Source organism: Mustela lutreola, chromosome 2, assembly GCF_030435805.1.
Source record: "Mustela lutreola isolate mMusLut2 chromosome 2, mMusLut2.pri, whole genome shotgun sequence".
Taxonomy (NCBI): domain Eukaryota; kingdom Metazoa; phylum Chordata; class Mammalia; order Carnivora; family Mustelidae; genus Mustela; species Mustela lutreola.
The window spans coordinates 87,873,422-87,896,474 of NC_081291.1; the positions used below are offsets into that span (position 1 = coordinate 87,873,422).

The 23,053-nt window shown below is 37.6% G+C and overlaps 1 protein-coding gene across 1 annotated transcript in view; it reads right to left on the reverse strand.

Annotated features, from left to right (window-relative positions):
* KCNH8 (potassium voltage-gated channel subfamily H member 8) overlaps nt 1–23,053 on the reverse strand; it is a 384,883-nt gene that overhangs the window by 82,213 nt on the left and 279,617 nt on the right. The window contains exon 8 of the mRNA XM_059162514.1: nt 1,514–1,711. Coding sequence (XP_059018497.1) covers nt 1,514–1,711 — 198 coding nt within the window. The remainder of the gene's footprint in view (nt 1–1,513; nt 1,712–23,053) is intronic.

The window sequence follows — 23,053 nt, forward strand, 5'->3', positions numbered from 1 at the left end:
CTAAGAGATAACTGGGATTAAGGCCATTAAAAGAACATGATAAAATAGGAGAAACATATGGGGACGAAAACACTGATAGAACCCTAGTTTAAGAATTCTGGCCTAAGAAGAATGTATACTTGATCCAGGTAAACATTCACATCTACTATTCCATGAGAGCCATCTTATAATTCAGTAAGTTTCCGATTAGGTGTTTATAGATGGAAATAAGCATTTATTTGGTTTCAAACCTTGCCTCTTTATCTTACGGATGGTATGACATTGGGAAAGTTACTTTGTTTCTTCAAGCTTTAGATTTATCATCTGAAAAATGTTGATAAGAATGGTGTCAATCCTGTATGTTAGGAGGTTCAGAAAAGGGAAATTAAACAAAAGGTTTCAACAGAGGAAATTCACTATAGGGAACTGGTTTTCCTGGGGCTAGAGAGTTAAATGAGTAAAAAAGAGAGTATAAAGGTAACGTGGATATAATAACCGCAAGAAGGAGTTTCTGTCCTCGGAGATGAATAAACAAGGGGGAGAAGCGCACTTATCAGAACATAGAAGCGCAAAAGAGGAGCCATGAGGAGCTGTAAGAAACCAGGGCTCTGACTTTGGATGCAGAGACACTCCCAACGGATGCAGGGATCTCCAAGACCCAGTGAGGTGGTTGTGGGAGTGCCTGAAGATGCTGAATGCTGGGACCACGTGCTGCTGATTGGGGTGGTCTGCCAGGGAAGGTACATCAGACACATCAGAAGCAGGCAGTCTCCTGGCTCCACCTCCTGCTTCCCAGTCTTCCTCTGGCGCCCCTGGAGGCGGAAGTAACTGAAGTGGGCTGGCAAGGAAAAAGGAGGTTCGCAGGGTCCAACCCCAGCATTACAAAGCACAGCACAGAAGGTAGGTTTGGAGTTCCCAAACAATAGTATATTAGTTTGTCTGTTCTTTAAAAGGGATAGTAATAGTGCCCAACCCATAGGTTTTTCCTTTTAGATTTACTCTGGGTATTGTACTGAAGCATTTAGCACAGAGAAAGAAACAAAAAAAACCCAATTTCAAAATGTTAAATATTTATTATTGTATTGGATGTTTTCTTTGCTTTTGTTTTATTTTTAACTAAGTAATCTATCAAACATCTTTAATTTACTATATTAGTATTAATAAAATTTGAGAACAGTGACCTGTTTGAGACTATAAAGTGGAGTTTCAAACATATACCTGGAATTCAGACTCAAGTAATTCACAAACACTAAGGGTAAACAGTACATTGAGAAAACTATGTTCCTATCTTTTCAAAATCAACCGTCAAGTAAATGGTTACTTCTTCATCTGCCCAGAAAATGGAATTCCTTGACATCATGGACTTTCACTGCTAATCTATATGTATATTAAAGTGTTTGTCACTGATTTTCTAACTAGTGCTTTTAAACTCTTCTGATTTTAATAATATGTTTCTATTGCGTTTTAGGACTGAATAAACAGAACAGCAATAGTATGGCATATTCTCCTGGTGTGAAAGAAGAATTTCCCTTACCACCAATCAGCATGGTGCAGATGGAGAAGATCTTTTCCGCATCCGTATTAGCAGAGACATTCCCAAACCCAACGCTGGTGAGGCTGCTGAGGGTGAAGTACAGAGCGGCAATATAGGCACTTCGGATAGATGGGCCCCCCAAGGTATTGTTGCCATAGTACGGAGATTCTAGTCTCTTTCCCAACTCATGGAGCCAGCCTGCAATGGAAGAAAGAATGAGAACTTAAGCCCAAAGAGTAAAGTCCCAGTATGAGCACCTGGCGGTAATGATAAATGAACATATAGGGAGATGCTCAGGATAAAGAAGAGAGAAAAGCTAAAAGGAAGGTAAAGGCAAGGAATGAGATTCCATTGCTACAAAGCAAAATATCACTTTTATGCAAGCTGTTCTGTATAAGCACAGCAGATAAGTGGGCTTTCAAGAGCAGATGGGTAGTCAAAACTAAACTAGTTACCCTAATACTGGAGATTACCTGTAGAGATAGAAACCGAGATTGCTACTACCAGTAAGAATGTTGTTCAGCACCTTTCCCAATTGGAATTTTAAGAGACAAAAATGTCTAGTGGGTATTTTTAAACCCTACATGATGACAAATAGCAGCAACCACAAGAATCTAGACTTCACACAGATGAGAAACACTTTATTTCCATCCTGTACAACCTTGCCACATTTTATCCACTTGGGCTGACATCTAGTTGGCTTACAAATAGCTCATGTTACCTTCCTCGGAAAGTTTTCTCTGGAACCCCATCCTGCCTTTGGGGATGGAGGGGGAGATCTGCACAACTAAGAGTTACTCGCAATGAAACTGGAGTGCCTCTTGCTGTTGTGTTATACTCCTTGTGTATATATGAGCCCCAACTAATCAAATTAAGTGCTTTAAGTATATGCAGTTTATTGTATGTAAATTATGCTGTCATAAAGCTGTAAAAAAGCTACATTAATAAAGATGGTACTGTAATAGCAAGTATGGTATTGACAATAATAGAACAGAAACACAACACAAAGACCACCTTAAAATCCTTCCTGGGTGGCTCAGTTGGTTAAGCGGCTGCCTTTGGCTCAGGTCATGATCCCAGCGTCCTGGGATCGAGTCCCACATCGGGCTCCCTGCTTGGCAGGGAGCCTGCTTCTCCCTTTGCCTCTGCCTACCACTCTCTGCCTGTGCTAGCTCTCTCTCTCTCTAACAAATAAATAAATAATTTTAAAAAATCTTAAAAAAAAATATCCTACCCTTGAAATACTTATCCTTTAAGGTTTTGTATTTCAAAATCCTATCTCTTTCACTGTGTGCGTGTATGTTACAAAACACTGTGATGATTCAGCTGAACCCCTAAAGTTCATAAGACTTCTGTTAAGAGAATTATTCACTGACTACAACTTTCTTATAAACTCTTCATTTAATGGCTACCCCAGAAAAGATCAAAGTCATTACACTTTTTAAGTAGTAATAATGCTGTCATTATCAACTAAAGTTATAGATTATGGAACTGTGCTAGGTAATTAAAATGCATATTTTAAACAACTGGGAACTCCTTGAGACGGAGGAGAATTGCTTAGTGGCAAGTTATCGTGTCTTTTTCATCCTATGTCTCTAGAGAAGTGTTTCTCAACCTTTAGCTTGTCTCAGAAACATCTAGAGGGCTTGTTGAACAAGGATAGCTAAGTCCTATCCCTGGAGTTTTTGGTATAGTTCAAGAGGTTGGGGGTAAGGGACTGAGAATCTGCCTTTATAATAGGTTCCCACATGATGCTGATGCTGCAGATGGAGGGGACCATGATTTGAAAAGCCACTACTCCAGAGCAATGGTTCTCAACACTGGCCATGACTGGGAAAGCTTTTTAAAAAAGACACTGCCCAAGTGCCATCTCCACTAACTGCACCCGAACTGCTGTTGCCAAGACCAGGTACTGGCATTTTTTCAAAGGTTTCCCAGTAGAATCTAATGTGAAGATAGAATCTAGAACCACTATTCCAGAACTTATCAAAGCACTGACAGGAGTAAGTTTTAATAAATGTTACTTTAAAAAGTGAATGAATTAATGAATGTATAAATGATTCTTACACTCTGTCACAGTATGAGACAGTATGACAACATTGACGAAATAAAACAGCACATGTGCATTTGTAAATCTGTCCTAGAATAATGAAAGTATGTTTTGATAATAGAGAATAATAACAAAATGTAAGTTAGACATTGTAAAAGGTGATGCTGTTAGTAAACCATGTCCATTTACTCTGTCTGGGTAGGCTTTGTGAAGGAATGAACTTTAGTGATGGGGTTCAGAGCAGACTTCCCTAGAATGTGCCACTTTGGGATATGAATTATTTGCGATGAAGGCAATCAAGGCTTAACAGACTCAAGAAGAGCCTTTTACTTCCCTCTCAACTACCTAAAAGAATTTAGATAAGAGGCCTGTACCAAGAAGGGAGCTATTAACAGGGATAACTTTTTATATCAGAATAGCAAACATTTGTTTACTAAACATTTGCTCTTCTTATCCTCCAAAGAATTGTCTTCCTTCTTTTTGCAGCACTTTTGCCTTAGCTCAGGATGGCATATAAACCTCAGCTGCCTGTCTTTGACCCCCTCAAGTCTATATGAGACTTCTATATGTACTAAATTAAATTGATCTTCTGTTTGATTGTCGTGTGTCAATGTAATTATTAGGCTAGCCAAAGAACATAATAGGGAAGAAGGAAAAAATTCCTCCCCAGCACTAGATTCAACACAGATTTAAATCTGGATTCTTCCATGTATAGGCTATAGGAATGACTAACTTCTTTGAACTTCACTTTTCTCATCTGTAAACACAAGGATACTATCTAACTTATAGGGCTGTAGTGGATCAAATGATGTGCCACATATGAAAATGCCAACTACTGTTACTGGCAGAGGGTTGGTGTGTCATATCTCTTTTTTCTCTCTTGCTTCTCTTACTTACATTGGAACGAGAAAACTACAAAAGCCAGAAAGGTAAGAGAAAATAAGGGACCACAGGTGAACTGTAATGGAAAAAGAAGGTGGTGACTCCATCTATTCAGTAAAATTTAAGATAGGGATTAGCATTTCCTAACTAATAACAACAAAAGGGAGAGAATCCCGAAGGCAGTAGTTCTTAAAATTGGAAGAGTTATACACCCTTGTGTGAATCTGAAGAAAGACGTGATCCTTTTGTCAGAACAAAGTACATGTGAAGACACTTGTACCACTCTGTATTCATTTTCATTTAGCTCATGGCTTCATGAAGCCCTTTCCTCCATATCAGATTAAAAAGCTCTGTTTTAGCAGTTTAAGTGAGGGGGAGGAGGAAGTGATAAAGGTCGATTGGTTAAAACTTAGTTTAATCTTATATAGAAAAGATTTGGAAATAAAGACAACTTATCTAAGAGCAATTGAAGAGATATTACAAAAGCAAATCAAATGTGTATTTAAAAAATATTACGGGTATATTTATATACACTGTAAGAAGGCAGTCCAGACACAGAGGTAAAATCAGGAAGCAGAGATAACATCTGAATTTATCATCATATTTGGGTTGTTGATTTCTTAGGATAATGCCCCTATAGGCATTAGATCCCAACATTGTCAAATATGAAAACCATAGGATTCTGAAGGGCTAGTGGGTTGACTATTTCTCATGCGTCTTCCAACTTGTGCTCTGAAAGGGATGTCATATTATTTCTGCTGGACAAGGAAGGGATTAGAGGGATTTGTCCCTTTATTCCATATTGGTCATTTCTGCTAATAACTGGGAAGCTGAAAAATGTTATTTCGCCCAAAGAGTAAATATTGAATGATCTAATTTTTGTTTTAGTTGATGCACAGAGGAAGATCTATTGATCTTAAATTAAGGTATTCATTTACAACAGAAGCTAATTTTCTCAGGAAAAAAAAAAAAAAAGCAAACAAACCAACCCAGTCAATATATTCAGTTAAAACTCCTTAATTTGAACAGACATAAAACACTTAAGAATTCTCTGAAACAAATCAGTATCCATATAGGTTTATTTCTGAGATAAAGTAGGATAAAAGTTTATATTAGGACATACAGATTATATTAGATTATATCCTCATCCAATGCATGTTCATTTACAATGTGTGAAGCTATCTCAGAAGTGATTCAGGGAGCAAAACACAGAGGAACAACAGACCTACTTTTGTTGATGTCTCTTTTCTGTCTAGCCAACTGTTCTATTTTCAGAAACATCTTGTTTTTTAAGAAAGGTTGCTACTAAACTGTGTTACAGCTGACAGAGCAAAAGCAATAATGATGATGACAAAACCTGGTAACAAGGAAAGGAGGTAACACCCACAAATCCGGGGATTGGCTCTGTGGGCTAAATAAAACTTTTTCACAGAACAGCTCGTCCAAAATGAGAGCACATGTTCACTGTAACAAGACAACATGTCACTGTACTGTACAGAAGAAACAGTTTAACCAATTTGGAAGCCAATCTTTTTTTATGCTGGAGAAACTTGTCTCTAAAGGAAGGGATGTCCTAGAACAGTCTGTCTGCTTCTGCTCAATTTTTTTTTCCCTAAAGAACATTTTGAAGGAAAAATACATATGCAACATAAAGTAAAATCTAATATACTGAATAAATCGCCCTCTCATAAAAACAAAAGATATCATAAAATAATCCTGTCATTAGTGAAATTGATTACACAAATAAAAGAGTAGATTTTTAGAATAAAGATCAATTTTGAAGATGGAATGACTCTTAATGAACATGCCCATAAAAGCCTGTAATTTAGTATAATTCAATCCACATATTTTTCATTGTATACTTACCATGGGCTCAATATTTTGCTTAATCACATACTTTCAACTCTAAAGGGGAGTTTCTAATTATTTTACTCTTTAGGTTTCCTAAAATAATTTACTGACTTTTAAGATGCAAATGTGTGCAGTTTGTAGAGGTATGACCTGCTTTATACAACATATGTATTCTTGGAATGTTTAGGTTAGCATTTGGTAATTAACAGATATTTTAGGTTTAATGAAAGGAATACGAGCATATTAAGGAAAGCCTGTGGTGAATTTCTTTGTCATATAAAATACCTTAGTAATATGAAAAACTACACGGTAAAATATAAGCTTATGAAATCTGATTTATATGTGTGTGTTAAGATGTGATGTATGGTTAGAGAAAAGAGAAAAGGGACTAGCACATACCTAACCACACCTGTAATTCAAAATAGTACTTTACTTAATTTGGTATGAATGAACCATGTTGTATTAGCACTTAGCTAGAAGCAAAAATGAAGCCCATGCTGAGGTTTTCTCATTACTAATTTGGCACATGGTTTACATTTTACTGAGAACTTCCTGTGCTCCAGACACTGTACTAGGACAGTACATCTTCCATCTCACTAATAGGCACTAACTCTATGGAATAGGTATAGTTATCAACCATATTTTGATTCATCATTTCATAATCATCATAACAATTTAGAAATTATTGTCCCCATTTTATTTTTTTTAAGATTTTATTTATTTATTTGACAGAAAGAGAGAGCACAAGTAGGCAGAGGCCGGCAGAGCGGGGGGTGGGGGGATAAGCAGGCTCCCCGCTGAGCAGAGAGCCCAATGTGGGGCTCGATCCCAGGACCCTGAGATCATGACCTGAGCCGAAGGCAGACACTTAACCCGCTGAGCCACCCAGGAGCCCCTATTATCCCCATTTTAAAGTTGAGAAAGCTAAGGCTAAGAAATTAAATAGCTTGTTCAATATGGCAGTATTAGGATTTTAAACCAGATATGTGTGCTGTTGGAGCCCAAGTTCTTGACCACTATGCACAGTACTTCAACACGCTACAGACCTAAGAGTACAGTGTTGTAGTGTTGCAGTGTACCTGAGTGCCTTTACAAGTAAGGTGCCATTCTTTATTACAGCATACATACATGATAAGAAAGAAATAGTCTTAGTTAAGGCTCCTCAGAAGCAGACACTGAGACATGGCTTTAACTATAAGTGATTTATTTAAATGTTGGCCCAGTAAATCTTTTTAGAAGGGAACAGGAAGGGGCACAGAGGGTGGAGACAGCCAATGAGATATGCTTAATAAAGCCAGTTATCACTATAGGCAGTTGGAGCTTAATTCCACTGGAGAACCTCTGGGACCAGTGTGGAGCACACCCCATATTGGAACAGGGGATAGAGGGCGGCTCCAAGGGAGCGTGAATTCCCCACCATTGCCATGACTGCTGGCAAAGGAGACTTCAACCTTCTACATCAGAGGACAGTGCCTCAGGCATAGACATAGATTCTAAGGATGGGAATCATACAGAGAAAGGGGACATGGTAGAGTACCAACAACATTTTTGAAAGCCATCAACACTAAATGTCAAGTATTTTACTAGGCTTTCACTTAACAACTATCACAATTACTCTGCCTTTTTTTTTTTTTTTTTTTTTTTTTTAACAGATGGAGCCCCAACAGAGAATTTCAGCAATTTTCTCCCTTCTTTTAGGGAGTTTAGGACTGAGAGGCAAGTGGCACCTGGGTGGTCAGTGGGTTAAGCCTCTGCCTTCGGCTCAGGTCCTGATCCCAGGATCCTGGGATCCAGCCCCGCATCTGGCTCTCTGCTCAGCAGGGAGCCTGCTTCCCCTTCTATCTCTGCCTGCTGCTCTGCCTACTTGTGATCTCGCTCTCTCTCTCTCTGTTAAATAAATAAATAAAATCTTAAAAAAAAAAAAAAAAAGAACTGAGAGGCAAATCCATACCTCTCTAACTAAACATCCATGATCTTTCTGCTATATTAACTGCTTATAAAGAAGTAATCATTTTATATGATCTTTTTAATTGTGTTTGTTGAAACCATTATTAAATCAGTTTGCATTTCCAGTGGCCACTTTTGCTTAGAGTGGTGGATTGTGTCCCAAAGGCACATATCATATCAGAGAAAATAATTATCCAAACATAATCCACACTGTAGACATGGGATAATATGGCATTTAGAACCTGAATATGACTTCTCTACAGGGATCAAGAGGCTTCTAATGTAAATTCCAAGCACTGAAAATACTATAGTTAACATTTCCTTCCCCTCCCTCCATACTTAATCCTTCCAGACTTCATTTAGATGAGAGGTAGAAAAGCACTGTGAGTCTTACAATTCCTAAAGCAGGAGATGTCTGACTGGGAGAGGCAAAGCAGTGGGAGACAATGATTGTGGCACACAGCATGCGAACTTCTCTGGTCTCTTCAGTGGGAACAAGGGGCTAAGGCGTGGGCCTGCCCAGCTGCAGGGGTACTTGAGAGATATGAAGACAGGTGTCAGAAGTCTGACTGTGTGCATGTGCTTACGTGGGTTTGTGGGGGTGGTGATGGTGTGGCGGTGGAAAGCCAATGCATTTGTGAGGTATTGTATCTACTGTTATACACATTAAAAAAGAATTGTTAACCCCAAACAAAATGTTACAAAGAAGCTTAAGATTTCATCTCCACTGTCTCTTAAAATTTTTATCTATGTATTTATCTCCATTCCTTAAAGTTCAACTAGCATCTGTCACTATAGGTTTTTGTTTTGTTTGTTTTTTTATTTCAATAAACTTTTTATTTTTGGATAATTTTGACTAATACAAAAGTTGTGAAGAGTACAAAGAATCCTTGTATATCCTTTACCCAGTTTCCCTTAATATTAATATCTTCATGTTTATCAAACTATGAAGTAAATATTGACACATCACAATTAACTAAATTAATAGAATTTCTATAAATTCTAAATCATAAATTAGAATTTAATTATAATTTATAATATATATTTATAAAATATAATTATAATTATATATAATTAAATACAATATATTTATAAAATATAATTATAATTTAGAACTTAATTATAAATTTTAAGTTATAAAATTATAAATTGGTATTTCTATATTTTAATGTAAGAAATAGAGTTAAGGAGAAGTGCAGAGACTTAGATCCCAAAACTTATTCTCCATTTTCCACTCCAAACCCATGTTAACAAGATGTGACTAAGGATAAGACTAGAAGGACACCAGGCTACAGTGGTATTTGACACTGATTTGTTAATTACATTAAGGAGAACGCATCAGTAAATCTGAGGTCTCAATTTGAACAGGAAATCCATCACATGGAGTTTCCACTTATCACCCATTTGGGTTCTCAGAAACCTAGAGGTGTCTCACAGTTCTGAAATGGTGGAACTTACTCTCGGGATAAAAGCCTGAAACAAAAAGGATTAACCATACAATGATAGAGACTGAACTCTGAGTCAGGAAATAAGGGTCTTAATCTTGGTCCTGCCATTTATTAAGTTGATGTATGATCCTTAATGCACCAGTTATCCTTTCTGGTCTTCCATTTTTCCACCTTGAATATGAGGTGAATTGATTGAGTAATCTCTTTTTCCATAATCTTTTAGTAATCTTTCCCAGGTTTAAGATTTTATGAAACAAGATCCCATAACGTTTCATCACAAATTGTTGACTTTCTTAAAGCAAAACACTTGTGCAATAACCCATGATCTTATGGATTCATTTTTTATTTGTTTTTAATTATTTGAGTGATGACCCATCAGCAAATATTGATAGGATAAGGATAGAAGGTTTTCACTTTTTGATGCATGTATCATTTCTGCTCTGTTTCCACTGCTGAACAATTTTTCAGAAGCAAATTTTATGTGATATTGGTACTGTCAAGGAAAAAATGTACCACCTGTGCAAAAACCAGTTTGCCAGTTCTCTAAAGTCTACTTGAATATTACATTTGTATAAAAGAATATCACTGAGTACTGATTACTAAGGTATAGCATTGCACTTAGGCAATGATGAATTTAAAGTTTATACACTATGGTAAACTACCAAAACAGACCATCATCACATGCAGCAAAAAAACAAAACAACAACAAACCAAACCAAACCAACCAAACAAAAACACTCTAGAAAGAATGAGAAATGTGAAACAACCTGAAACCACAATTGAGCAGTTACTGGAGGGTTTTCTGACTGATCTAAGAAGAGGCAGTAGAGGCAGGCCATCTGTTTCCAACCAACTGAGGCACTTCCAGATGCCTCCCAAATCTTGGCTAAAAATAGAGGAAATTCTAACAAAGATTAGGATCATGGCTAAGTTAACAGAACATAAACTATGAACTAACTGTCCTATATAAAATGCTCATACAGTCCACAATGCTTTCGGATCTGCCTTAACATGAACATTTTTTCCTGAGTAATTGCTCATGTGTTTTTCATGGCTTAACGAGTTCGTGAGACCCTGGTGTCTGGGCTCAGAGCATCATTTACAAAGACAAGAACTTGTCATTCGGTGAGAAAATTCTAATCCAAAGCACTCACTCTTTGCACAAAGGGACAAAAACATGTTTCAGGAAAATAATTTAGGATGAAAATAATTGAATTCAGCCAAATAACTTTACTTTTCTGGCATGCTAAAGTTTATTTTCATTATCTGCCCCCAATTGCCTTTTTGTTCTCTCTTTTCTCTCAAAGATTCAGAATTGCTACAAACTGAGGGAAGAAAAATGAATCGATATGTCCCATGTTTGCAAACAACTTCTCAGCTGTAGTAGTTGGCTAGCAGTCATTTAAATTAGAAGGATAGGCTCTGACATCCATTAACAAGGAATCTCAAGTTTCTCTGGTTTGTAGAGCTTCAAAATAAAGTTCTAATTACATTTCTTCCAACTGCATTAAAGGAAATACATTTTCTAACATCTCAGTTATAAAAGTAACTCAAATACATTAAGCCATATGATGTGCTGGAATGTTGCATTCAAATACCCCGTTAAAGTGTCCTCTGGATTTTATTTACCTTTACTTGGTCCTGGTACTGTTCTAAAGGCATTTTCTTCAAGTTTCTAGGAAATGCCCACATGTCAAAATAAAACACCAATTTTGAGGGGTCAGCCTTTGTTCTCCTTTAGAAGAGCTGATTCTGACTCATATGTCCAGTAATGCCCTTAAAAACATATAACTACCTTTGTTTGATGGCTTGATGGGGAATGAAATACAATAAGTGGTGGGGGTTTGCATGAACACTTTAAAATAAGTTTTTAGCTGCACATGACTGAGCGACCGGATATGAAGGTAATACAGGGCAATGGGGTGTACCTGAGACAACTAGAGGTGGCATGGAAATTTTTACAAATAAGACATAGACAGAGTGCCCAGTGACAACAAATCAAGAAACTAGAGATGCAGGGAGAATGCAGAAGAGAAACATGGTCACAGAAAAATGTGTCCAGCCAGGGAGTCCAGTAAACGTGAATAACCCAGAAGGCAAACAGTGCGGCACAGGAAAGTGCTACTTAGTTGTGTGATGTTGGCTATGTCACTCATCCTCTTGGGGCCTAGTCTCCTCCTGGTTAAAATGGAAAACATGACAGTAACTCACCTCATAGGCTACTGTGACGTCAAGTGACACAGGCCACACAGAGGGCTTAGCAGAGTGAAGTATTAAACATAGCAAGCCCTGGATAAAAACTATTCTGACTGTTGCTGCTGTTGTCTGAAAGGAATGAAGATTTTCTGTCTTGCTGAAAGTAATGTAGACTTCTAAAATCCTTCATTATTGAAGATTGGTATAAAATATTAACCCAAAATTTCATTTCCATCCACAGAAAATAATGAACACAGGAGCAGAAGTAACATACATAATCACATCATTCTTGCAAATTCAGGATTTTGCACAATTCATACTACAGTTGCCACTTTCCCTCATGAGGTACTGAAGACACGAAATGGATAGAACATGGCTCAGAATATTCTGTCATCAATTTGCTTTACTTGACTTGTTATGGTCAAAACAGTTTGCCATAATATTCTTGCTTGTGCCTTTGTGTCTGGCGCCATGGTCAGACCACACACTGATCACACAATGTGCTGAATATTTTATATAGTATTTAATTTAATCCTCTATTGTGTAAGAGTTTCTTACAACTCTAAGAACCAAGAATTACAATCTAAAATGTTGATATTAAAATATTAGTACTTGGAAAGGCCAAGTCAAACATGACCAAGAGTAGACATTTCTTTGTTTTTTTTTTTTTTAAGATTTTATTTATTTATTTGACAGAGAGAAATCACAAGTAGTCGGAGAGGCAGGCAGAGAGAGAGAGAGGAGGAAGCAGGCTCCCCGCTGAGCAGAGAGCCCCATGCGGGACTCGATCCCAGGACCCTGAGATCATGACCTGAGCCGAAGGCAGCAGCTTAACCCACTGAGCCACCCAGGCGCCCCTGGAGTAGACATTTCTTAAGGAGAAGGACCAGCTTTGGAGTCTGGGTTTGTCTGAGTTGACATTTCTTACACTTGTTAATATGCCATCCTACCTCCTGACCCTTCTTGTCAGCCAAGGGTTTGGCTTTAGCACACTCCTGATCGTCTTCATCTCTCTCATAAAAATGGCTGCCCCAGTTGATTTGTCTGTGTAATTGCTGTTCCCTCCCACCTGACAATAGAAATTTCCCCTACTGTCTTCGGCTGCTTATAGTCACCATCATCTAGGATGTGTGGTGTGGAGACGTGACATTATTTTTTATTTTGAGCATGAAAACTTCTGTGATGGTCTTTGCTGCCCCACCACCCCCACCTTTGCTATTATTCCAATAACTCCAATATTCCAATAATAGCCTTAGCTATTATTCCAAAGGTGGTTGGTGGGAATTGATGTGTTAATGGTGAGCGTAAGCAAAAGCTTGGGGAATGTGAAAGCTTTTTGGAACTGTACACTGAACTCTCAGCAAGTCCCCAAGGTTTCATTTTCCAGGAATAGAACTCTTTGGTTACCCTCACGTGGACTTTGCAAGAGACTTTATATAGGTCAAGCCCATGCTGTGGAGAAATTAGAGACCACACAGCTTTTGTTTTTCTTACGAAAACCCACTTTCCTACATGGTTTCTAAGATCTTATTAAAAATATTAGGGCGCCTGGGTGGCTCAGTGGGTTAAGCCGCTGCCTTCGGCTCAGGTCATGATCTCAGGGTCCTGGGATTGAGTCCCGCATCGGGCTCTCTGTTCAGCAGGGGCCTGCTTCCTTCCCTTACCCTCTCTCTGCCTGCCTCTCTGCCTGCTGTGATCTCTCTCTGTCAAATAAATAAATAAAATCTTTAAAAAAAAATTAGATAAACTAAGCACTTGGAATCATGTTTCAACCATCCCATTCACTGGCATCTGACTTTTAATTTGACCCGGAGATGCCAACTCTGTTTACAAATTATTATTTGGCGACCATAATGCCTTTGTAATGGATTTGAAACGATGGAAGCAGGGATAAGAAATGGTTTCGTCTCCAGCCCAGCATGCGAAAGTTGGTTTAACTCACATTGTAATCAAAGTATAGTATATAGCTTGTTTACATATTTGCCTAAGTCCTACTCTAGTAGTTTGGGGGAAAAATGTGTTTATACTTTCACTGGATGATATCTTCTGAAATACCTCAATCCGGGTTCTGGAAAACATGTTTCAAAGACCATGGGGCAGATTTTATAGGTGTCATTCATGGAGAAAGCTGTCCCACTCTGGGGATATTGCAGAGGCAGTAAGAGGCATACGGTAAAGAAAACAGGGAAATCCAAGGACACCAGAACATCCAGAGAGAAAGTGGCAAGAAGCTGCAGTAGCATGCCCAGGCAGGGTTGAGGGAGCAGTGCAGGGCCCTGTGAGCCCAGGCTGTGGTGGAGACGGGATTTGGCAACCAGTTCCAACTGCTGAGGACCCAGGAACATGTAGGTTACCCTGTAGGTTACAGCCCTGGCTCTCTCTAACACTAGGGTTGAGCCCAATCTGCCTCCCTTTGTTCCCCATCCTTTGGCTTCATTTCTACTCTCTTCTTCCAAAATATAGCAGCATTTCCAAAGTTTGAAAATACAGTTGTCAAGGCCTCGGCTGCAACTCCACCCACATTAGAAGGTCCCCTTTTTCAAGGTCATAGGAGGCCAGTTCCTGTTACTGATTTCCCTTTTCCAAACATCTCGCAGATGGTTCATTTCTACCTTTGATGTTTTGTCTCAGAATTGAATGCAGTCAGGTTTTGTACTTTGTTTTTTGTTTGTTTGTTTTGATCAGCAGTTGTGCCTTCATGACAAAACTTGGTTCCCGACTGCTCTGTTATCACATCCATTTTCCAGCCCAGTGTACATTCAGATCAGTTCTCTTTTCTAATAGCGCCTAATTCATTAATGAACTAATCCACTCACTTAGCAAATATTTAGTAACCATACATAATGCTGGAGATGGAGATGCTGTGTGAGATGTAAAGATAAGGGAGCTGGGTCATCCTTGCCTTGCGGTCTACTCAGGAGACTCTAATCATAGCCTATGTTTGCCTGAACTTAATGTCCTCTTGCTGGAGCAATCAGAAATGATTTAAAGGAGGGTATTCAAATTGTACTACAAAGGATAATAGAGATGGAGGGAAAGTGCATTTTGGGAAGCTAAATAAAGGCGCTTGCCCAGGAACACTTAATGCACGATGGAAGAAAGGAGTTTGTGTAATTTTGCTGAAGTTAATGGTACAGGAGAGGAAATCATGTAAAGTGTGTTTACCCTGCAATTTCACAAACTTAAAAATATCCTCCTTTTCTTTCAAGATATCGAAAGTCAACAGAAGCAACCAACCAAAAGAAAAGTTGGGTTTAAATTGCTATATCAGAGACTAATATTTAATATAATGGATAACTCTGTGGCAAGAATGCTAAACCTTTGAATAAATTAACAAGGAAAATGGTCAAATCATTCTCCCCCTAAGTGTGTGTGTGTGTGTGTGTGTGTGTGAGAGAGAGAGAGAGAGAAAACACAAATAACATGGGGATGAATTTAGTATAATTCTTACTAGAGGCAGGGGTGTTCCTTCAACTTTATTTTGAGAATACTCATAATGCAAAAAAAAAGAGGGCGCATTCTTAAAATCTAGAGATGACTTTTGAAAAAACAATAAGGCAAAACTACTGAGGCCTTGAGGAACTGCTGGAGAAACTCCTGGGGGTTCATCTTAGGGTCATTTGGTCTGATAAAGCTTAATAAATGTAGAAGAAGAAGAAACACTTTTCAGTCTTCAGACTGAAGAATTTGGGTTGTTGGCATTCAAGTCTTATGCTGGTATCTAGATTATAATTCCTAATCATGATGAATCATCATCCCTATGATGCAACACTTACAAACATTTCTCAGGATTTTGCAAAACGCTTGCACCTCCAGTGATTTCATTTAGGACTTATTTTTATCCCCTCTCACTTTGCAGTAATCTATGTAATCAATTTTTCATTTCCATCACTTAGCCCTCTGTTCCTCTCCTCCCCCTCCCGCCACTAGAGGCCTCACCGCCCTTTAATCCCATCTGATTATCTGCCTGCTGCTCCCATTAGACCGCTGCTTCTTTAGAGTAGGAATTATCATTGTTTTAGATGCTTGATTCCCAAGCCTAGCTCAGGGTGTGGCACCTAACACACACTCAATACATATTTATTAAGGGATAAAGCAAAGCCTTCTCAATCATAAAGGCTACAGAATAGAGACACTTGCCATGAATATAAATTAGGCTTTGGGTCTGCAGAATGGCTTAGACTGTAGTTCCATGACTTCAGGGCAGCTAGCCCTCTAAATTTTGGCTCCTGCAACTAAAAAAGGAACTAAAAATGTTTTCCTGTTTGTTGAGAGGCTTAAAGAAGATAATTTTGTCAAACATCTGTCTTGGTGCCTGGGGTATGATTACCACATAAAATGTTGGATCTTTTTCACCTTTTCTGCAATCTTCCATTACTTTGTCACAAATAACTAGATGATTCCAAAACAAATCAGCTTTCTAAATTAGAAGATGAGTTGACAATTAATTTTCATCATACATCATGTATATAACTAAAAATGGACATATGCCAGTGGGGAAATTTGGGTGTTAGAATAAAGTGATCCATTAATATAAACAGATAATAAAGTATATTGAGGCATCACCATCACTTAGCAAAACCATATGTTTCCTGATGTATTCCACTGAGGTATCTAAAAATTTAAAGGACATGTTGACCCACTATTTGGATTGCAAAGACATTTGATGCCTCTCTCCATCTAGATGCCATCATTGTTCTCTCTCATGCTCTTAGTTCCTTGTTCAAAGAAATAAGCATATTTTAATTATGCTATCCAACTAATAAGCATGGTTAGTAGAAATGAAACAAATATAGTTGATGATGTTTACAACAGAGCATGTTCAAGTTGGCTAGTTCCCAAAACAAAATGACCCTAAACATTCTTTAGGAACACTGAAGACAGCAAACATTGACTGGGGACAAACTAAACACAGTAGAAATAATCGATAAAAAGTAAAATTCACAATAGCTAAAACTGTACACCAAACAAAATTGTTGTTGACCAAAAAAATGATGGGAGAATAAAATCTTAACAAAAATTAGTTCTTTAAAACTTACACTGGGAAAATCGGACTTGGTAGAAATGTCACAAAAGAAAACTCATTCTACCTGATGTGGGGATTTGAAAAAATTGATTGATGAATTAAGTCTTTGGTGTAAAGTTTACATATAAGAGAACTTACTTTGATAAAAGTAATTTCAATAGAAATTTTAAAAAGGAAATGGAACAGAATTATTTAACACCGCTGTATAGGTATTTGATCCAAAAATTTAAAAAAGTATAGTGAAGTTGTAGTAAGTGTTTTATAGATGAGAAGTCAGAAATGCTGCCGTTCTGGTGAAAATGTCTGTATTACTAAATATACAATGGAAATGTCCTTAGAGGTCAGAAGAGTAAGGACAAACATCCTCAGAGTCAGTTAAAATGTAAGATTCAAAATGATAGGATCAAAACATCTATCTTCACTAACCATCAGGAAGATTCAAATCAAAGCCACATTGAGAAACCACATTACACCAGGTAGAATGGCCAAAAGTAACAAGATAGTAAACAACATGTGTTGGAGAGGATGTGGAGAAAGGGGAGCCCTCTTACACTGCTGGTGGGAATGCAAGTTGGTACAGCCACTTTGGAAAACAGTGTGGAGATTCCTTAAGAAATTAAAAATAGAGCTTCCCTATGACCCTGCAATTGTACTACTGGGTATTTACCCCAAAGATACAGATATAGTGAAAAGAAGGGCCATCTGTACCCCAATGTTCATAGCAGCAATGGCCACTGCCATTTGCAAGTCGCCAAACTGTGGAAAGAGCCAAGATGCCCTTCAACGGACAAATGGGTAAGGAAGATGTGATCCATATACACTATGGAGTATTATGCCTCTATCAGAAAGGATGGATACCCAACTTCTGTAGCAACATGGACGGGACTGGAAGAGATTATGCTGAGTGATGTGGAGAAAAGGGAACCCTCTTACACTGTTGGTGGGAATGGTACAGCCACTTTGGAAAACAGTGTGAAGATTCCTTAAGAAATTAAAAATAGAGCAAAATAAGTCAAGCAGAGAGAGTCAATTACCATATGGTTTCACTTATTTGTGGAGCATAAGAAATAACACGGAGGACATGGGGAGATGGGGGAAATGGGGAAATGGGAGGGGGAGATGAACCATGAGAGACTAGGGACTCTGAAAAACAATCTGAGGGTTTTGGAGAGGCAGGAGGTGGGAGGTTGGGTGAGCCTGGTGGTGGGTATTAAGGAGGGCACCTATTGCATGGAGCACTGGGTGTGGTGCATAAACAATGAATTCTGGGACACTGAAAAGAGTAATTTAAAAAATAAAAAAAAATTAAAAAAAAAGAAAAAATCTATCTTCATCAAAGTCAATTCAATATTTGGTCAAATAAAGGATTTACTAAAACAACTCCACTGAGCTTGCCATCCAAAGATGGAATCTTTCACTTCCAGAGACCAAAAAATAGGTGATTCGCCAACTTTAAAGAATGTAAAATCCTTTAAGTTGTCAGTGGCAATGGATTGCTGTTTGTCCCACTCCCCCCACACCAAACACACTCAGTATGGCCATAGGTTTTGTAAGGAATGACAACCATAACATGACTGACTTACACCATTCACCGAGTATGTTGTCGGGAGAAAAACTGCAAAGCCACATATGCTTAGTTGTCAACAAAATCATACTGGATTATTCATTTAAAAAGATCCAGCTCTTCAGAATCCTATTACACCATGGTATTATTTCTGGATTTCTATAAATATATTTGCATTGCTATGAACAAGCATTTTTCGTATGAAACATACAAAACACTGCATTGGAGACATGAGTCATGTCTCCTCAGTTCTGACATGTTTTTAAACCAAGTGCTAACTGGCATTTTGAAATCATTTCATTGGTTATTTCCTAGAGGGTCGAAGTCATCACATATTCCATCATGTATTTCAGTCACAGAATAGCTTTGCAACCTGTAAGCCTAAAGCAGTATATTTTAAAAATTAATGGGATTAGCTAGCTCTAAAAACATGAATTTATGGGCAAATGATAGAATTAGAATACCACCCTCTTGTGTATCACACACACACACACACACACACACAAAAAAAAAAAAAGCACCAACCTTGACAGAATTCCATTTTAGGCTAGGAAGACTGCTAAAAATAAGCCTGTAATCTGACCATCAGCTGCAGATTTTTCAGTAAGGACTACAGGCAGTTTGGGTGCTGGCTTCAACGCTGCAGATCAAGTACCTAAAGTTTCTTGGAAACAAAATCAGCTGCCAGAGCCATGATTTTAATAAATCAAATGATGGCTACAATAGCCACAGTGGCTATGGCAGCATCAGCTGTTAACCTGACTTGAGCATCTGAGAATCACTTTCTATTACTTCATCTTCATTATAGGTGAGGAAGCTAATCCTGTTTCTAATTTTTTTTTAGTATATGTGCTACCGAAGCGAGCATGCTAATCCTGTTTCTATTTTACAGATGAGGACCAGTGCCTTACTTAGACAGGTAAGCAACACACAAACACACAGAGAGGGTCAGGAGAGGATCCAGGTTTTGAAATCCGAATCTATAACTCACATTCTTACAAACTGTCATGTGACATCTGATCCTTTGAGATCAAATGTAGGTTCACAGGAAGCTGTCCAGTGACAGATTAATTTTCGATGTCCTCATAAGAGAAAATGGATACAGAGTTTGAAAGCTTCATAAAACTTGATGTACATTAAACTTTTATTTCTGTCTTTAGTATTTCCATGGAGGGAATATTCTGGCATCTAATTTCTGCCAGTCTACTTAATCTTGGTGTTGGGAACAGGGGCCGGGGCAAATATACAAGAAAACAAATCTACAATTTTTGCAAAGAGAGAGTTCATAAATCATTTCTATCTTAACAGTGTTCTCTGAGTTTCCGAGAAATTAAATTTGGGATTTGTCTCTGTCTTTCCTGACTAATCTTATTGGAAATAAACAAAAACCAAAAGACTCGTGTCCAAGTAAATGACATGACAGTAAGGAGATTTTAGCAGCAAACACCGGGATCTTAGACTATGACACATATTTTAATGATTTCTTTGGTTGTGGCTATTTGGGGAAACCCTAAATACAAAGCAAATACCTGCACATACACACATGACAAGAATGGAGAAAAGAGTTATGGACATTTTTAAACTAGATGTCTAATTGGTTTACATAAAATGTTTTAATTCTCTTTTATCATGTATCTATAATTTATGGTCATGTGTGTTAAAATCTCAAAAGGAGAAAGTACTCTAGTGGAAATTCTTTATAAATTCAATACCACTTTATAAAAATAGTCACACAATTAGGATAACAAATAGAAGAAAGCTTTTCATTAGTGCGAGTATATATAAAGTGTGAGACCAATTTCCTAAAAATAGCATAGTATATTCCCTTTTACGCAAAAGTCCAGCTGGGCTAAACTGTTTGGCAAACACCATGAAGAGAAGTATTGTCTGTGTTTCTCCCTTTTGAGTTTGAAATAAAATCCCTAAAATACTCTATTCATTAGGTCACACCTTCTGTGGTCTCTCTTATCTTAGGGATTGTATCTGCATATCTCAGCCAAGACTCTAACCCATTATTTTGGTCTTATCTCTCTTCTTATTCATTGTGTGTCTGAATGGGTAAACTGAGGACCCATGGACTTCATCAGGTCCCCAGTTATTTGCACTGTGCTTCCATTATGCTTTTCAAGTTCTAAATTGTTTGCCAATCTTTAAATATCAGACACTTAACAAAAAATCCTGACACTTAAATTCTCTGGAAAAAATCAGATGCTGGAGGTGAAGTTAGGCCATAGTTGGTTCCCTCATCTAGGGCTTTCATTCTTCACTTCTTTCAGAACTTAATTTAGTAACCTTTAGTTTAGTACCTGGACTGCTTCATCCACGTATGCTATGACCGTTTCTCCTGTTAGCTTTTTATTTTATTCAAGAATGTTTTCTCCACACAAGCTCATCTGCTAAGGGTTCCTCAAATGCATTGTGAAAGTTCCTATTTCCATGAATTTATTCATACTACACACCTTACTAAATGTTTCCTAAATGTTCTCCAAAACAGTATTCACCTTTTGAGTCCACCCCAAATGCCATCTTCATGGAGATTCCGTTAAAATTACTTCTATTTCTTTTTAAACTTCTTATGAAGTTTTTGCCTGTTCGAATTTGCTACAAACCAGCATTTAAAAATAATTTTTGTGTAGTTTTGTGTCTACCTCTTGACTCTAAGAAGAGAGTACACTTCTATAAGGCAGGGGCTCTAATTTACAACTCTTTGTATTGTTTGCAGCTCATAGCACTGTTCTTTGGGCCTCAACAAATGTTTATTTTATAGTACATACTGAAAATCTCAGAGTTTACATGCAACAATCTCAAAGACTCAGTTTTTTTTCTATCCTATTTTTCTCTATATGATAGTCTCTTGGGAAATTAATCTGCAGTACATTCAACTGTCACCTATTCTAAAAGAATATGATTAATAGAGTAGCTAGAAAGAAATAATTCTATATTAAACACATTTGATGATGTCTTCTCTAGACAGCAGCATAATTTATTTTCCTCGTAGCTGAACAATGCTCCTTGAAGGACTAGAGATTTGGTGTCTTATGTTTAAATGATTTTCTTCTATAAAGGCATCAGCATAAGTGGGAATAAAGTCTTGAGTAATTAGCCCTTATTCAATTGGCCTTTTAGGGTTAGATGACAATCATCCCTATATTTCAAACAAAACATACAATGAAATCACCCTGGAATTTAGGTTATATTATTTGGGGCAGAAATTGACATTTTAGTTCTGGCAAAATTATGAATTTGGCTACTGTATAAGTCTTTCTGATATAGATAGGAAATACTGATAATATATACATTCTTCCAAAAGAGAAGATGAAATCTCCATATGCAAAAAGAAGGGGTAGCAAATCTGAAGGCTGGCACAGTGGTGGTGCTCACAGGGAGAGAGGGATAGGCAGCTGAACAGAAGTAAGGATGTCTGTGGCCTTGGGTTTCACACCCATGCAGGCACAGGAGAGAACACTGAAATCCTACAAACACTGGGACTGACACCTGGTATACAGCCATGACACATGCATGGGGAAGGACAGAAATAATTTACCCAACATCTTCTGAGAATGACAAGGAAACCAGAGTTTGCAAAAAGTAATCCCTTGAGATAAATTTTTAAAATTCAGACATGTGCCTTGCATTCATTGATTGGTGTCTGAATATACATTATCCATGAGGTACCTTGAAGCTAAGAAAGTTTTAAGAGTTTGATCCTAGTGCAAGAGACAATCTTAGTGTCCTTGGCAAAAGCAAACAAAAACAACTAAAATTCTGTATATTCTCATACCTCAATCTGTACGAGATTTCTAAAAGAAGCCTTATTGAAGATGATCTCATAATAAAAATGAAAAAGAAAGACAAAATGCATGAATAAATAGTTCACCTTTTGCAAGAATTAGGTGAAAAGAAAATTAACACACAGTGAACTTGAATTAATAAAATAAAAATGGTGAAATACAATTAAGATAATCAATTCAAAATACTTAAATTCAATTCACAAGTCTGTTCTAGGAACAAATAGGGAACTAGAACTACTAAAAAGAAACCAAACACCATGAAAAATGAACAGAGATCTGAAAGAACACTAAATAAAATTTTGGTATACATTCGATAAAAAATAATTAATAAGGATCTACAATACATATCTAACTAAATTCAGAAGCTTGACCTAATGGGCATATATAAAACATTGCAGAATCATACGCAAAAAAGTTTATGTATGTTTTATCCAAACACCCAAAGAATATATTCCAATTGAGCCTCAACAAACACTGAAGAATCAGCGTCACAGAGACCAAATACTGTGACAACTAATGCATCCAATTAGAAATCAGTACTTAGCTTCACAAGTCACATACACATTGAATAATAATTCTTAAAGATTCAACACTGCAAAATATAGGGCCAGGGGCACCTGGATGGCTCAGTGGGTTAAGCCTCTACCTTTGGTTTGGTCATGATCTCAGGGTCCAGGGATCAAGCCCTGCATCGGGCTCTCTGCTCAGCAGGGAGCCTGCTTCCCCCTCTCTCTCTGCCTGACTCTCTGCCTACTTGTGATCTCTGTCTGTCAAATAAATAAATA